General features: G+C 46.0%; 1 protein-coding gene across 1 annotated transcript in view; it reads left to right on the top strand.

The window, feature by feature from the left end:
- The window catches only part of MYPN (myopalladin), a gene marked incomplete at both ends in the record, with an annotated part of 99,165 nt that overhangs the window by 52,714 nt on the left and 31,343 nt on the right, over positions 1–15,108 (top strand). Inside the window, 4 exons of the mRNA XM_080693886.1 lie at positions 1,654–1,795; positions 2,163–2,186; positions 5,252–5,368; positions 6,910–7,279. Coding sequence (XP_080550012.1) covers positions 1,654–1,795; positions 2,163–2,186; positions 5,252–5,368; positions 6,910–7,279 — 653 coding nt within the window. The remainder of the gene's footprint in view (positions 1–1,653; positions 1,796–2,162; positions 2,187–5,251; positions 5,369–6,909; positions 7,280–15,108) is intronic.

A 15,108-nucleotide genomic window follows, 5' to 3' on the forward strand; every position in this document is an offset into this window, starting at 1 on the left:
AAGTGCAGGTTCAAGGCCAGCCTGAGCAACTTAGTGAGACCCTGTCTCAAAGTACAAATAAGTAAATTTTAAAAGTTGGGGAGAGTGGGACATTGAGGTGCTCAGCTGTCATTCCAGTACTTGGTAGGCTGAGACAGGAAGATCCCAGGTTTAAGGACAACCTCAGGAAGGAGTGAGACTCTCACCAACCTAGCGAGACTCTGCTTCAAAATTAAAATAAAATAGGACTGGAGGTCCAGCTTGGAGGTTGAATGCCCCTGGGCTCAATCCCCAGTACCACAATAAATAAATAAATAATCCAGGCGTGGTGGCCCATACCTGTAATTCTGGTACCTGGAGGCTGAGACAGGAGGATTACATGTTCATGGCCAGCCTCACCTACTTAGGCCCTGTTGCAAATATAAAGAATAAAAAGTAGGGCTGGAGGTATAGCTCAGAGATAGAATGCCCTTGGATTCAATCCCCAGTTTCACTAAATAAATAAATAATAAATAAATAAATACTTTTATAAGGAAAACAAAACCGCAAGATATAGATTAATTTCCAGGACAAAACCTTGGAATATCGCAGAGCTGCTACACATCATGAACAGCCTCTTTCCTTTTCTTTGTATAATAGTCATTACTCCCATGTCTAAGACATTCACTTCAGTTCACTGCAGTATTTTTGTTTTTGTTTTGTTTTATTGCAGAACTGGGAATTCAACCCAGGTACATTCTACCTCTGAGCTAGCCCCAGCCCTATTTTTTATTCTTTATTTTGAAACAGCATCTCCCTAACATGCAGAAGGCCTCACTAAGTAGCTGAGGCTGGCTGCAAGCCTGCGATCCTCCTGTCTCAGACTCCCAAGCATGTACCACCATGTCTAGCTAACCGCAGATTTTATTTTATTTTGTGGTGCTGGGGATTGAACAGAGGAGCATTCTACCTCCAAGCCATGCCCCCAGCACTATTTTTATTCTTTATTTTGAAACAGGGTCTCACCGAGTTGCAAAGGACCTCATTAGGTAGCTGAGGCTGTCGGTGAACCGCGATCCTCCTGTCTCAGCCTCCCAAGTACTGGGATTAAAAGCGTGCGCCACCACGCCCGGCTAAGTATTATGTTTTGAAACCAAAATCTACTTGGACCTTTAAGAACAGAAGTACTTTACCAAAAATTAGCTCTTTACTCAAAATGTTTCACCTAATATTTAATAAACTTAGCACTGAAACAGGAATAAAGGGAGATATAAATAATGAGAGAAGCTGGCATTAGGTGGTTCAGTCCCCAAACATGGACTCGCTGCATGTCCACAGAATTAAAACTGGGGGAGATGTAGAAGATTTGGTGGGGAGTAAATCCAGATATGGAGGAGATGGTATCTTTTTCTAAAATTTAGCATTGGAACTACTTTTTTTGTGTGTGTGTGTGGTGGTACTGGGAATGGAACCCTTCTACCTCTGGGCTACACTCCCAGAACTATTTTATATTTTTTACTTGGAAACAGAGTCTCTTAAGCCAGCGAGGCTGTCTTTGAACCTGAGTGATCCTCCTGTCTCCGCCTACCAAGCGTGGGGATTACAAGCGTGCGCCACCATGCCCAGCTGGAACTACATTTTTAAAATGTTTATTTATTTATTTATTTTTTGTTCTAACAATTCTTCTCATTTTAGATGCTACAAAATTTGTCAGCCTCTGAAGGTCAGCTGGTTGTCTTTGAATGCAGAGTCAAAGGAGCTCCATCCCCCAAAGTCGAGTGGTACAGAGAAGGGACCTTGATAGAAGATTCTCCAGATTTTAGGATTTTACAGAAAAGTAAGTTGATGCTAGAAAAGTATTTCTGATCATTTATTTTGTAACTTGACTATATGTTTTATGCTTACAACTAACTAAAAAGTCAGACCTAAAATGAAAACCACCTGTAACCTAACTTGGGCAGTTTTCCTTGCCAAAGGTCTATTTCCCCAAGCAGACCCAGGTGTGTTGGAAGCCAAAGCAACATTACTCAGCAGCGCTCTTCCCGCCTTTCTGTGTCCCTGCTTAAGACTTGGGTGTGCAGGTCATTATACTTAACATTGATAGGTTAAGCTTATCAAATCTCTATAGGAAGCTTCTGTTGAAAATGTGGCTTCTTAGTAAAAAAAAAAAAAAATGCTCAGAATCTTTTCTTTCCTTCTTTCAGAACCTCGATCCATGGCAGAACCAGGTAATGAACATCACAAATTTAATTTATTAATACGTGATGAGTGGTGGGGCACGCCTGTAATCATGTACTTGGGAGGTGGAAACTGGAGGATTTCAGGTTCAAGGTCAGCCTCAGCAATGCGGTAAAAACGCAGAAACCTAGCAAGACCCTGTTTCAAAACATAAATAAAAGCTGCGGGGCGTGGTGGCGCACGCTTGTAATCCCAGCGCTTGGGAGGCTGAGACAAGAGGATCACACAGGTTCGAAGCCAGCCTCAGCTACTTAGTGAGGCCCTGTTTCCAAATAAAGTATAAAATAGGTCTGGGCATATAGCCCGGAGGTAGAAAGACCCTGGGTTCCACACCCAGTACCACACACACACACACACACACACACACACACACACACACACACACACACAAAGGGCTGGAAGGCCCCTGGGGTCAATACCCAGTACCAAAAACAAATACAGAAACAAAAATACTTGATGAGTGGAAAAAGTGAAGCCGGCATGGTGGCGCACGCTTGTAATCCCAGCATTCAGGAGGCTGAGACCCAATGCGGTTCGCAGACAGCCTCGGCTACTTAGTGAGGCCCTGTTTCAAAATAAAGAATAAAAAATAGGGCAGGGAGTGTAGCTTGGAGGTCGAATGCCCCTGGGTTCCATCCCTAGATCCGCAAAAAAAATAAAATAAAAAATAAAAGGAAAGACAGAAAGAAAGAAAGAAATACAATAAAGCTTTGTAAAAAGCGATCCAAATGAAATCCTAGCTATTACTGTAAGAAAAAAAGGAGAGGGTAGAAGAATGTGAAAAAAATATATATGCATTCAATACCTGCTGCAGTTCTAGATATTTTTCTTTTCTTTTCTTTTCTTTCCTCCTCCTCCTCCTCTTCCTCTTCCTCCTTTTTTGTGGCACTGGGGATTTGAACTAGGGGCATTCTATCTCTGAGCTACACTCGCAGGTAGATCTTATATTTTATTTTGAAACAGTGTGTTGCTAAGTTGATGAGGCTGGTCTCAAACCTTTGATCCTCCTGTCTTAGCCTCCCAAGTACTGGGATTACAGGCATACACCACCACTCCTGGCTATAGTGCTTGATTATTAAGGAGTATTTCATAGGAATATTTTCTCTCTGGCTTTAGGTCCCATTTAAACCCTCTCCAAACTGGGGAGGACAATTTTTATGATGCCAGCTCAATTCTTGTTCCATTATCTATGTGTCTCAAATTTTATGCATCAGATTTTGAAATGTAAGGAGATTCAATTAAACATCTGTTATGATATTAGAATTGGGTGAGAAAATGTTAAAAAAGATAGAGAGAAGTGACTGGTAGATGAAGCTCTTACCAGTAGAAAATCCAAGGAATTCACAAACCAGGTCATAAACATCTGAATGCCTTTTCTATCACCACCTTGAAAAATTAGATTGTATTTGTAACCCTGAGTGAGAAAGAGGGTTTTAAAGTTTTCTTTTTCTTTTTTTGATACTGGGAACTGAACACAAGAGCATTCTACTTCTGAGCTACACTCCCATCCCTTTTTACTTTTTATTTTGAAACAGAGTCTCACTAAGTGGCTGAAGGCCTTGCTAAGTTGCTGTTATCCTCCAGTCTCAGCCTTTTAAGTACTGGGATGACGGGTGTGTACCTCCATGCCTGGCAGTACTGAAATTTCATTTCTATAATTCTTTCTTCTGACAACAGAATGGAGAGGCATTCCATTCAAGAAGACATTGAACATCCATTTTGTACAGCTCTACAGTAAGCCTTAGGGATATCTAACAAACACAAGAGGTGGTCTTACTTTTTCATTGCTTATAGGGAAGTAGAACTTTTCTTTTGTGTGTGTCTGTGTGGTATTGAACCGAGGGGCATTCTGCCTCCAAGCTACATTCCCAGAACTATTTTTATTCTTTTCTTTCTTCTTCTTTTTTTTTTTTTTTTTCAAGTGGTACTGGGGTTCCTGGAAGCCCTTCTACCTCCGGGCTACACTCTCAGACCTATTTTATACTTTTTATTTGGAAACAGGGTCTCTTAAGCCAGCACGGCTGGCTTCGAACCTGTGTGATCCTCCTGTCTCCGCCTCCCAAGTGCAAGGATTACAAGCGAGTGCCACCACGCCCTGCTTTTTGTATTTTTATTTTTTATTTTGAAACAGGGTCTCACTAAGTTACAGACAGCCTCACCTAAGTAGCTGAGACTGGCCACAAACTTGCAATCCTCCTTTTTTTGTGGTGCTGGGGCTTGAACCCAGGGGCATTCTACCTTCAAGCTGCACCCCCAGCCCTTTTTATTTTTGTTTGGAAACAGTCTCACTGCTGAGTCTGTCCTTGAACCTGCAATCTTCTTGCCTTAGCCTTCCAAGTACTGGGATTACAAGTGTGCACCACCACGCCCAGCTTCTGATTTTTTTATTTCTTAATGGGACACAGGGTCTCACTAGGTTGCTGAGAGCTTCGATAAGTTGCTGAGGCTGGCTTTGAACCTGTGATCCTCCTGTTTCAGCTTCCCAAGTACTGGGATTATAAGAGTGCACTACTATGCCTCGGCTTCAGCCCTTTTTATTTTATTTTGAGACAGGGTCTTACTAAGTTGCTCCGGCTGGCCTTGAACTTACCATCCTCCTATTTCAGCCTCCTGAGTAGCTGGGATCACAGGCATTCACCGCCATGCACAACGTAAAAGTGTTTTATGACTTTTATTTTTCACACACACACTTCTTTTTCTTTCACTCTTAAGTTAGTTTTGTGCTTTAAGTTTATTCTTAGTTCCATTTTTGCCATGTGGACTACTGATGTAAAAATTGAGAATGATCCAAGTCTCCCTTTTATGTAATACATTATTATAAAATCCCCTTGTCAGTACAGCCTACCTGCCTGGAATTCCTGGGTCTACATCCCGCACCTCACTGCGGCCACTCATCAGCCAATTTGACCAAATCCTTGTTTCGCCCAATTGTTTCCAAAGAGTGAGTCAAGTCAGCTTCTTGGGTTGACTTTTGTAGAATCCCACGGTATCAGAAAATCCCATAATTTCGCTCTCATGATGAAGTGAACGTTCGTTCTGTCTCCCGGGCCCACAGAGGAGATCTGCACGCTGGTCATCGCCGAGGTGTTCGCGGAGGACTCGGGCTGCTTCACCTGCACCGCGAGCAACAAGTATGGCACCGTGTCGAGCATCGCGCAGCTGGCGGTGAGAGGTGCGCGCTCCGGGGCGGCTTGCACAGTGCTTCACAGCTGAGCCCAAAGGGTTGAATTTTTAAGAAAAATCTTCTTGAACAATGTCCGATTTTCAATTTCTTATTGCACAGAGAGCCACGGCCACTATCGCCAGTTATCCTGCTTGTCCTTTTTTTTTTTTTTTCTTTTGTTATGGGTGGGATTGAACCCAGGGGCTTTCTTTTTTTTTTTTTTCTTTTTTGGTGGTACTGGGGTTCCTGGAAGCCCGTCTATCTCCGGGCTACACTCCCAGACCTATTTTATTTTTGGAAACAGGGTCTCTTAAGCCAGCGCGGCTGGCTTCGAACCTGCGCGATCCTCCTGTCTCTGCCTCCCAAGCGCAGGGATTACAAGCGTGCGCCACCACGCCCGGCTTGAACCCAGGGGCTTTCTACCTCCGAGCTACACCCCCAATCCTATTTTATTTTATTTATTTTACTGGTACTGGGGTTTCAACTAGGGTTGTTCTACCTCTGAGCTATACCTCCAGCCCTTTTTATTTTTTTTATTTTTTTTTTAAACAAGTCTTGTTAAGTTGCTGAGACTGGCCTGGAATTTATGATCGTCCTTTCTGAGCCTCCCAAATTCTGGGATTACAAGTGCGCGCCACTGCACGCAGACCTGCTGTCCCTTTTATGCTTTCTTCCTAAGAAAACCTCTCTGTCATCCCCTACCCTTCTTCTTCTGTGGGGCTGGGGGTTGAACCCAGGCCTCCCCACTCATGCCAGCAGGCATTCTACCACTGAGTACATCCCCAACCCTACTTGGCTTGGTTTTTGTTTTTGTTTTTGGTTATTTTAGAGGCTTTTTGGTTGTGCTAGGGGTCAAACCCACGGCCTCTTGTGTACTAAGCACACATATTCTACTTCTGAACTATAGACACAGTACTTAGATTAAAAAAAATTTGTGTGTGTGTGTGTCTATGTGTGTTTTACTAGAAATGAAACCCAGGGGTATTTTACTTTTGAACTACACGCCCAGCCCTCTTTTACAATTGAAACAAGGTGGATCCCGGCATGGTGGTTCACGCTTGTAATCCCAGCATTTGGGAGGCTGAGACGGGAGGATCCGGGTTCATAGACAGCCTCAGCTACTTAGTGAGGCCCTTTGCAACTCAGTGAGACCCTGTTTCAAAATAAAGAATGTAAAAATAGGGCTGGAGATGTAGCTCAGAAGTAGAATGCCCCTGGGTTCCATTCCTAACACAGAAAAAAAAAAAATAGAATAAGGTCTCCTAAATTGCAGAGGGTCTCACTAAGTTGCTGAGGCTGGCCTCAAACCTTCAATCCTCCTGTGTCAGCCTCCCAAGTACAGGTATTACAGGTGTGCTCCACCACGCCCCACTTCTCACCTTCTTGGTGCCCCAGATTCCAGTCTGCTTTTGACCAGCATCCTTCTGTTCTTACGCTCCCTTGTTGTGACGGCTCGCTCATCCGTACACAGGCCCCACGTTGAAGTTACAGTGTCCACTCTGTCTTGTTGGGCAAGGCTGACAGCCCAGGTCCCACAATTGTCCTTTCAGGAAATGAAGACCTCAGCAATAATGGGTCTCTTCACCCCACCAACTCCACCACCAGCCTGGCCGTCACCGAGCAGCGGCCATCTCCGCCCAACCCAGAGCCTCCCGTGGAGCAGCCCCCCAAGCCCAAACTCGAAGGGGTCCTGGTGAACCACAACGAGCCCCGGGCCAGCTCCAGGACCGGGCTCCGTGTGCACTTCAACCTGCCTGAAGATGACAAAGGAAGCGAAGCCTCCTCCGAGGGCGCAGGGGCCGCCGCCAGCCAGCCCAGGCCCAGCTCCTTCCCAGAGAGGTTCAACGGGCAGGCAACAAAACTCCCAGAGCCCTCCTCGCCCATCAAAGAGCCCCCACCAGTTCTGGCCAAACCCAAACTGTGAGTAGAAACTTAGAACGAGTCACCAAGAATGCCTGTGAGCCTCTCTTGAATCTGACCTTATTGAAAATGATGGTGTTAGCCGGGCGTGGTGGCACACGCTTGTAATCCCCGCTTGGGAGGCAGAGACAGGTTCGAAGCCAGCCTCGCTGGCTTAAGAGACCCTGTTTCCAAATAAAAATATAAAATAGGGCTGGGAGTGTAGCCCGGAGGTAGATGGGTTTCCAGGAACACCACTACCACCAAAAAAGAAAATGATGGTGTTGAGCTGGGTGTGGTGGTGCATGCCTGTGATCCCATTACTTGAGAGGCTGAGACAGCAGGATCACAGGTTCCAGACCAGCCTCAGCTACTTAGTGAGACCCTCAACAGCTTAGTGAGACCCTGTTTCGAACTAAAAAGTAAAGCTGGGTGTGGTGACCCATGCTTGTAATCCCAGTACTTGGGAGGCTGAGACAGGGAGATCTCAGGTTTGTGGTCAGCCTCAGCTACTCAGTGAGGTCCTCTACAACTTAGTGAGAACCTGTTTCCAAATAAAGAATAAAAAATAGGGCTGGGGATATAGCTCAGAGGTAAAATGCTCCTGGGTTCCATCCCCAGTCCCCCCACACACACTAAATAATTCATAAATAAATAAATAATAAAATAGGGGCTGGGGTGTAGCTTGGAGGGGTTCAATACCCAGCACCAAGAAAGAAATGAAGAAAGAGGGGCAGGGGAGGTAATACATGATAGAGTTGAAGAAGGAAATTACCAAATGGCATACTGCACGTCAAGTGCACGGCGGCACCTCCCCCTGGTGTGAGCGCCCCTCTCTGCACTCATTGTTCAGTCGGCCTCCAGGCAGGCTGCACCCAAGCCAATTCAGAACAACATTTGTCTAATGTCAGAAGTAAAGCATTTCTGTGTTCTTCTTATAAAGCCCTTTCTCATGTTTAATAACATTTATAGTTTATAATTTCATTCTTATGTTGTCCCATTTCATTTCAACTTAAGCTTTTGTGGTCATGATGGAAAGAAAGCTATTTCGTATTTTTTTTTAGATAGTTCTTTGATATAACTGGATACAGTGTAGTGAACATAGTATATATATATATATGATATATATATTTATATAATATATTTATCAGTATACATATACATATGTATATATGTGTGTATATATATGTATATGTATACAGATAAAAGGAGTCAAGGTTTTCTGACTCCATCAAGGATCTTTCAGTGGGTATCACCCTAACTCTCTAAAAAGCCTTTTCCAGAAGCCAGGCATGGTGGCACACATCTGTAATCCCAGTATTTGAGAGGCTGAGACAGCAGGATCACAGATTCGAAACCAGTCTCAGCAATTTAGCAAGACCCTGTCTCAAAATAAAAAATAAAACAGGGCTGGAGATGTAGCTTGAAGGCAGAATGCCCTGGGTTCCATCCCCAGTACCAGAAAAAAAGAAAGCCTTTGCCAGAGCCACGTTGCAATGGTTAGTGCAAACACAGAGCACACTACTATTATATTGTTTCATCCACAGATCAAAACGAGAGAAACTACGTTTGCAATTAGATAACCCTTTAAACATCAACAAGAAAATCTAGAACAGCAGCACACCCACTGGTGTGGGTGTCCATTGGACACAGTTCACATTGTTTAGTTTTGACGCTGAGCCAGGCCCGTGTTGTCCACCACTCAATGTGCCAACTGCTGAAGTGCTGAGTTTTGCAAAAGAGAGTTTATTCACAAGGTAGCCCCGTGTGGAGAAGGAAGATCAAGTCTCCAATCTGCCCCCTACCCTGAGGATAGGGTTCGGGGATGTTTATGGGCTGAGGTGTCCTGACAGGTGATTGGATCAAACTTCATCACATGTGACCACTAGGATCCACAAGCCAGAGGCGTTACCTGTGTCCAAATAGAAACAAGCAACTAGGAACAGGTGAAGCCCAACAGGTTCACCTGGGAACTAAGAAAGCTGGTTTATTCAGGGATTCCCTGTTTCCGATTTATATTCTCACCATGCAAGGCAAAATTCTGGGCATAAAATTCAATTTAATGAAACATGTGTCTAAGCAAGTCACGTCCAGAAATGTGTCAGTCCCCTCAAAGTTCTGCCTGTCGCAGGAAAACAGAATCACTGAAAGGAAAAAGAGGGCTGGAGATCGCCACGGGGGTCCAGGAGGGATGGGAGCCCAAACTCAGCCAGGCTGGGTAGGAGAAGAGCTGGGCCGCGGTGCGAGCCCTGTCCACTGAGGCCCCAGGCTGCCTCGCCCTCCGGCTGAGCCTCCCTTTGTCTCCCTTTGCAGACTCATCGGTTTTGTGGCTTGTCCTGGCCCTGTTTCTTTCTACACCATGATCTCTGTCAAACACCACTGCTCAGCTAGTTGTTCTCAGCAACTTGATTCCCAGTTCCAATTGGTCCAGCCTGATCGGGTGGCCACCCGCCCCCCAACTCAGCTGTGCAGGGCGTTTGTGTGTGGAAGGAAGGGGGGGTCACAGGGATCCAATTGTGCACTGTGGGTAAAAGGTCTCAAAGAAGGGGGTCAGAGGAACAGACAGCCTTCCTGGGGATTGCCAGGAATTTCTCTTACTCAGGGACGATGTCAGGGACTATTCGTTATGCCACTTGGGTTTAAGTTGAGCTTCATGTTACAGAAAGCCCAAAGTCAACATAGAAGGGTTTATTTTCTCTCACACAGAAGAAGTAGCCAGGGAATTTGGACTGTGTTTGCTGGTTACATGGTCATTAAGAACCCAGTCTTGCCGCCGGCGTGGTGGCGCACGCTTGTAATCCCTGCGCTTGGGAGGTGGAGACAGGAGGATCGCATAGGTTCGTAGTCAGCCTTGCTGGCTTAAGAGACCCTGTTTCCAAATAAAAATATAAAATAGGGCTGGGAGTGTAGCCCGGAGGTAGAAGGGCTTCCAGGAACCCCAGTACCACCAAAAAAAAAAAAAAAAAAAAAAGAACCCAGTCTCATCTACCCATGGTGGCGCATGCCTGTAATCTCAGTACTCTGGAGGCTGAGACAGGAGGACCCCAGGTTTGAGGACAGCATCAGCAAGTAGTGAGACTCTCAGCAACCTAGCAAGACCCTGACTCAAAACAAAAAATAAAAATTGGGCTGGTGGTGTAGCTTGGAGATAGAATGCTCCTGGGTTCAACCTTCAGTACCAAAAAAGAAAAAAAGAAAAAACAAAGAAAGAAAAAGGAAAAGAAAGGAAAGGAAGAAATAAAGTAAGCCCAGTTTCCTTGGGCTTGGAACACACCTGTAATCCCAGGACTTGGGAGGCTGAGACTGGAGGATTATGGGCTCGAGGTCAGCCACAGCAATTTACCAAGGCTCTCAGCAATTTAGTGAGACCCTGTTTTATTTTTTATTTTTATTCATTTATTTTTTTGTGGTACTGGGGGTAGAACCCAGAGGCTTTCTACCTCCCGGCTATACTCCCAGACCTATTTTTTTATATTTTATTTGGAAACAGGGTCTCACTAAGTTGCTAAGAGCCTCACTAAATAGCTGAGGCTGGCTTCGAACCTGTGCGATCCTCCTGTCTCAGCCTCCCAAGTGCGGGGATTACAAGCGTGTGCCACCACGCCCGGCGAGGCCCTGTTTTAAATAAAAAATAAGCTGGGCATGCTGACCCACGCTTGTGATCCCAGTACTTGGGAGACTGAGATGGGAGGATTGTGGTTCGCAGCCAACCTCAGCTACTTAGTCCCTCTGAAACTTAGTGGGACCTTGTTTCAAAATAATAAAAAATAGGGCTGGAAGTGTAGTTTGAAGGTAAAATGCCCCTGGGTTCAATTGTCCCTACTGCAAAATAAAATAATAAATAAATAAATAAGTAAAGCTAGGGGTATTGTTTGAGGTAGAATGTGCCTGGGTTCAATCTCTAGTACCACACACCAAAAAAAGAACCCAGTCTCCTTCCATCCTTCTGTTTTGCCATCTGTGAAACGGGCTTCTTCTCCAGGACGCCTGTGGTCCAAGAAGGCTGTAGGTTGCCCAGTCATCGCATCTGGATTGCAGGCAGCAGGAAGGGCAAATGGGCCCACGCCGCATTCTCGATGCCAGAAGCCCTTTTAAGGAAACTTCTTAAAGGTCTTACCCAAAAATCTTCTAATATCCCATTGGCCAAAAGTTTTCATCACGTGGTATTCTAGAGTGCAAAGGAGGCTGGGAGGTGTCTATAGCTGTGCACACAGCCACCAGTAATAAAATCTTTACCAAAGGGAGAATTAAGTAGATGACAAGGTCTGCCTTATAAGACTACCAATTAATAAAGATATTCTTTTTGCTAAGTTACACAGTGATACCCTCTAAAAATCCAGTCCTCAGCACTATTGATGTCTGTAGTATTCTTTGCCTTCCTTAAGTCTTCTCTTTTTTTCTTTTCTTTTTTTCTGGTGTGGTCGGTAGTTAGGGCTCAGAGGTAGAATACCTCTAGGTTCAATCCTTGGTACTACAAAAAAATTTTTTTCAGCACTTATTAATGTTATTTATTTATTTGTTTATTTATTTATTTTGTGGTACTGGGGTTCCTGGAAGCCCTTCTCTGGGCTACACTCCCAGACCTATTTTATATTTTTATTTGGAAACAGGGTCTCTTAAGCCAGCGCGGCTGGCTTTGAACCTGCGCGATCCTCCTGTCTCCGCCTCCCAAGCACAGGGATTATAAGCGTGCGCCACCACGCCTGGCTATTAATGTTATTTATTTTTCTAATTAAAAAAAAATTGTGGTATCAGGGATGGAACCCAGAGGCATTCTACATCCAAGCTACACCCTCAGCCCTATTTTTTTCCTTTATTTTGAAACAGGGTCTCACTGAGTTGTAAAGGGCCGCACCAAGTAGCTGAGGCTGGCCACGAGCAGCAACTCTCCTATCTCAGCCTCCCAAATGCCGAGATTACAAGTGTGTGTCACCACGCCCGGCTATTTTCTTTTAATTTTTATTGGTGCATTGTAGTCATACATCTTAATGGAGTACAAGATGGTAAAGGCATATATGTACACATCACTCATTTAGATCTTACCCAATTCCCAACCCCCCAAAAATTTTTTAAGTGAGTAAATTGTCAGACAAAAATCAGAATATACTGGGAAAGCTCTGCTCTGGGAGCAAGTGTTTGTTTAGAGCAGTGGCTCTGAGTCCTGGCTGCAGGTCATAGACCCTGGGGCCCTGTGGTAGCTGGACCAGCAGCACCGCTCTCAGGCCCCTCCCAGACCTAGAAGAACCTACACCTTCCCAGGTGGCCTCAGGAGGCAGTGTTGTAACCAGCCCCACCCGAGATCCTAAGACCAGCTAAAGATTCAGAACAGCTGACCTGCTGGGTGTGGTGGCTCATGCCTGTATTCCCAGTACTTGGGAGGCTAAGACTGGAAAATCAAAAGTTCAAAGCCAGCCATGGCAACTGTAAGATTAAAGAGGGGCAGTGTGTCCCCCAGCAGCATAGAGACACGCCAAGATCCATGATAAGTTAAGAGAGGCTTTATTCGTGGGAAATCGGCCTCCCGCCCCCGCGTGGCCGCGGGGGCCGGTGGCGGGGGAGAGAATGCCTCCCTCCCTCTCGGGCTCCTTTCTGAACTCTCTCTTCCGGGGCGGGAGGCCTGGTCCCCGGAATCGCAGGGCTCCGCCTCCTAGCTTCCGGCCCTGCCCCAACCTTACATTCCGACCTCTTTGACTCAGGGGTGCAGAAGGGCTTTGACTAAGGGGTGCAGAAGGACGGAGTTTTTGCTCATCTAGCGGCTTCATGCTGAGACTGGGCGACGTCAGTCAAGGGCCCCAGTCAAAGGCCCCAGGTCGGGAGAAATCGGAGGCGCTGGAAGGGAGCAGGTGGCTGTGGTCGCAGCGAGAGTTGGAGTTTACCCTGGAGAGCTCGGTGACTGGTTTGCTTTGAGGAGACTAAAAGGCAAGGTGCTATTAAAGAAAAAGAAAATTGTGAGAGCAGAACCGAGGCTGGGCAGAAGCCCTTTTAGACACAAGGCAGTCACTAGATCTACTAACTTAAATAGCAACATTTTTCTGAGGAGAACGTCTATCGCCCCTTTAGCAGTTTTTTATTAGACCAGAGTTAATAATAGCAGCAACTCCCGAAGCAGACCCCACACCACTCTTAATACTTAGGCAATTTGGCATCCGAGGAGGGAGAGCACCATAGTATGTAAACAAGTGGACCTGCTAAAATATAAACATCAAAGAGAGTTATGTCGAGAGAAACAAAGTTTAGTGGATCCCAAAACCGTACAAGAGAATTTGTCCTGGAGCTGTTGTAACAGAGCCCTTTTAGATATGGCCTAAGCTGTGGGCAGAGGCTGGAGGGCTTGCCTCATCATCCTGAACCGAGACTTGAGAAGGAAACTAAGGCCTGAAAGATCGAGCAGGCCACCAAAGAGGAAACTGGCTTACCCTGTACCTGCAATTACCCTGGGCCCGCAAGGAAGATGGAGGAAGGAGGACGAGGGATTCCAGGAGCTGTCAGTCCTTGGTCAGACCAAATAGGGCCAGCGGCGGGTCCTTGTCCAGAAGGGTAGACCCCCTGTAGTGAGGTACCTGAGGTCCACCGCTTTTTTAAAGGACACTTGCCTTCCCAATGGCCATATACTCTACACCTGAAACAGACTCCTGGAGGTGGTTGTCTTTACTGTCATCCTCTCCTGGGTGGCGCTTGCCACCCAGAGGGCTGGCCTTCCTCCTCCGGCCTCAGGGCTGCAATCAGGGCCTGGGACTGTAAGTCCGCCATCTGACGAAGATGGAGAGTACGCTCCGCTTCGGCCTGTTCCTCTCTGGAATTAAAGACTTTAAATGCCATGTTCATCAAGTCTCGAATAGGAGTCTGTGGGCCATCCTCAACTTTCTTTAGTTTTTTCCAAATGTCAGGAGCTGATTGCCCAATAAAATAAGTGGCCAATATGATCGAGCCTGCCTCAGAGGATGGATCTAGACGGGTATAGTGTGTAAGGGCCTCTCGCAACCGGTTAAGAAAAACTGCTGGGTTTTCATTTGGACCCTGGGTGATTTCCCTAAGCTTATCATAATTAACCGCCTTATGAGAAGCATCTCGCATACCATCAAGAAGACATTGTATCATATAATTTCTCATTTCTATTCCCTCCTTTACATTATAATTCCAATGGGGCTCCTCAGATGGAATTGCAGCCGTACCAATAGGAAGCCCTGGATCTGTTAAATGACTCTGGTCAGCCCTCTCTCTGGCTGCCTTCAGGATCCGATCACGTTTGTCTGGAGTTAGAGAAGAGGTTAGAATGACATGCAAATCCCGCCAAGTTAGATCATATGCCTGCACAATATGCTGGAATTCCTTGATAAAGCCAGAAGGATTGGAAGAAAAGGACCCCAATCTCTTTTCTAGTTGAGTGAGGTCAGGAAGGGAAAAAGGAACATGGACCCGGACCACCCCTTCTGCTCCAGCCACTTCGCGAAGTGGGGCCAGGAGAGAGGAAGATGGGGCTTGTAACCCAGCTGGATCAGACCCCGGCCCCCATGTTTTATTGTAAGATGGCTGCTGTGGGTCCGCAGAATTGTAAGCCTGTGACCCAGAATGGCCACCAGGTGGCGCCTGTGAGTTGCCACGTGGTGTCCAAGATGGCGGCTGTGGCTGGCGGGATACTTCAGCCAGCATGCCCTGGGCAGCAGTAGAGCCGGTAGAGGGAGAAAACAGGAAATGCAGCCGCCAGAAGGGCTGTAAATATAACAGGTCAGACCATTTTGCTGAGCACGTGCAAAACTCACTGAGAGCCATCAGCGTCCTAGGATTTAGCGTACCCATCGCAGGCCATCGAAGATTATTGGTTAACTCATATGTCGGCCAGATCTTAGTAC

The sequence above is a fragment of the Muscardinus avellanarius genome (genome assembly GCF_963383645.1).
Source record: "Muscardinus avellanarius genome assembly, chromosome: 4".
Classification (NCBI taxonomy): Eukaryota; Metazoa; Chordata; class Mammalia; order Rodentia; family Gliridae; genus Muscardinus; species Muscardinus avellanarius.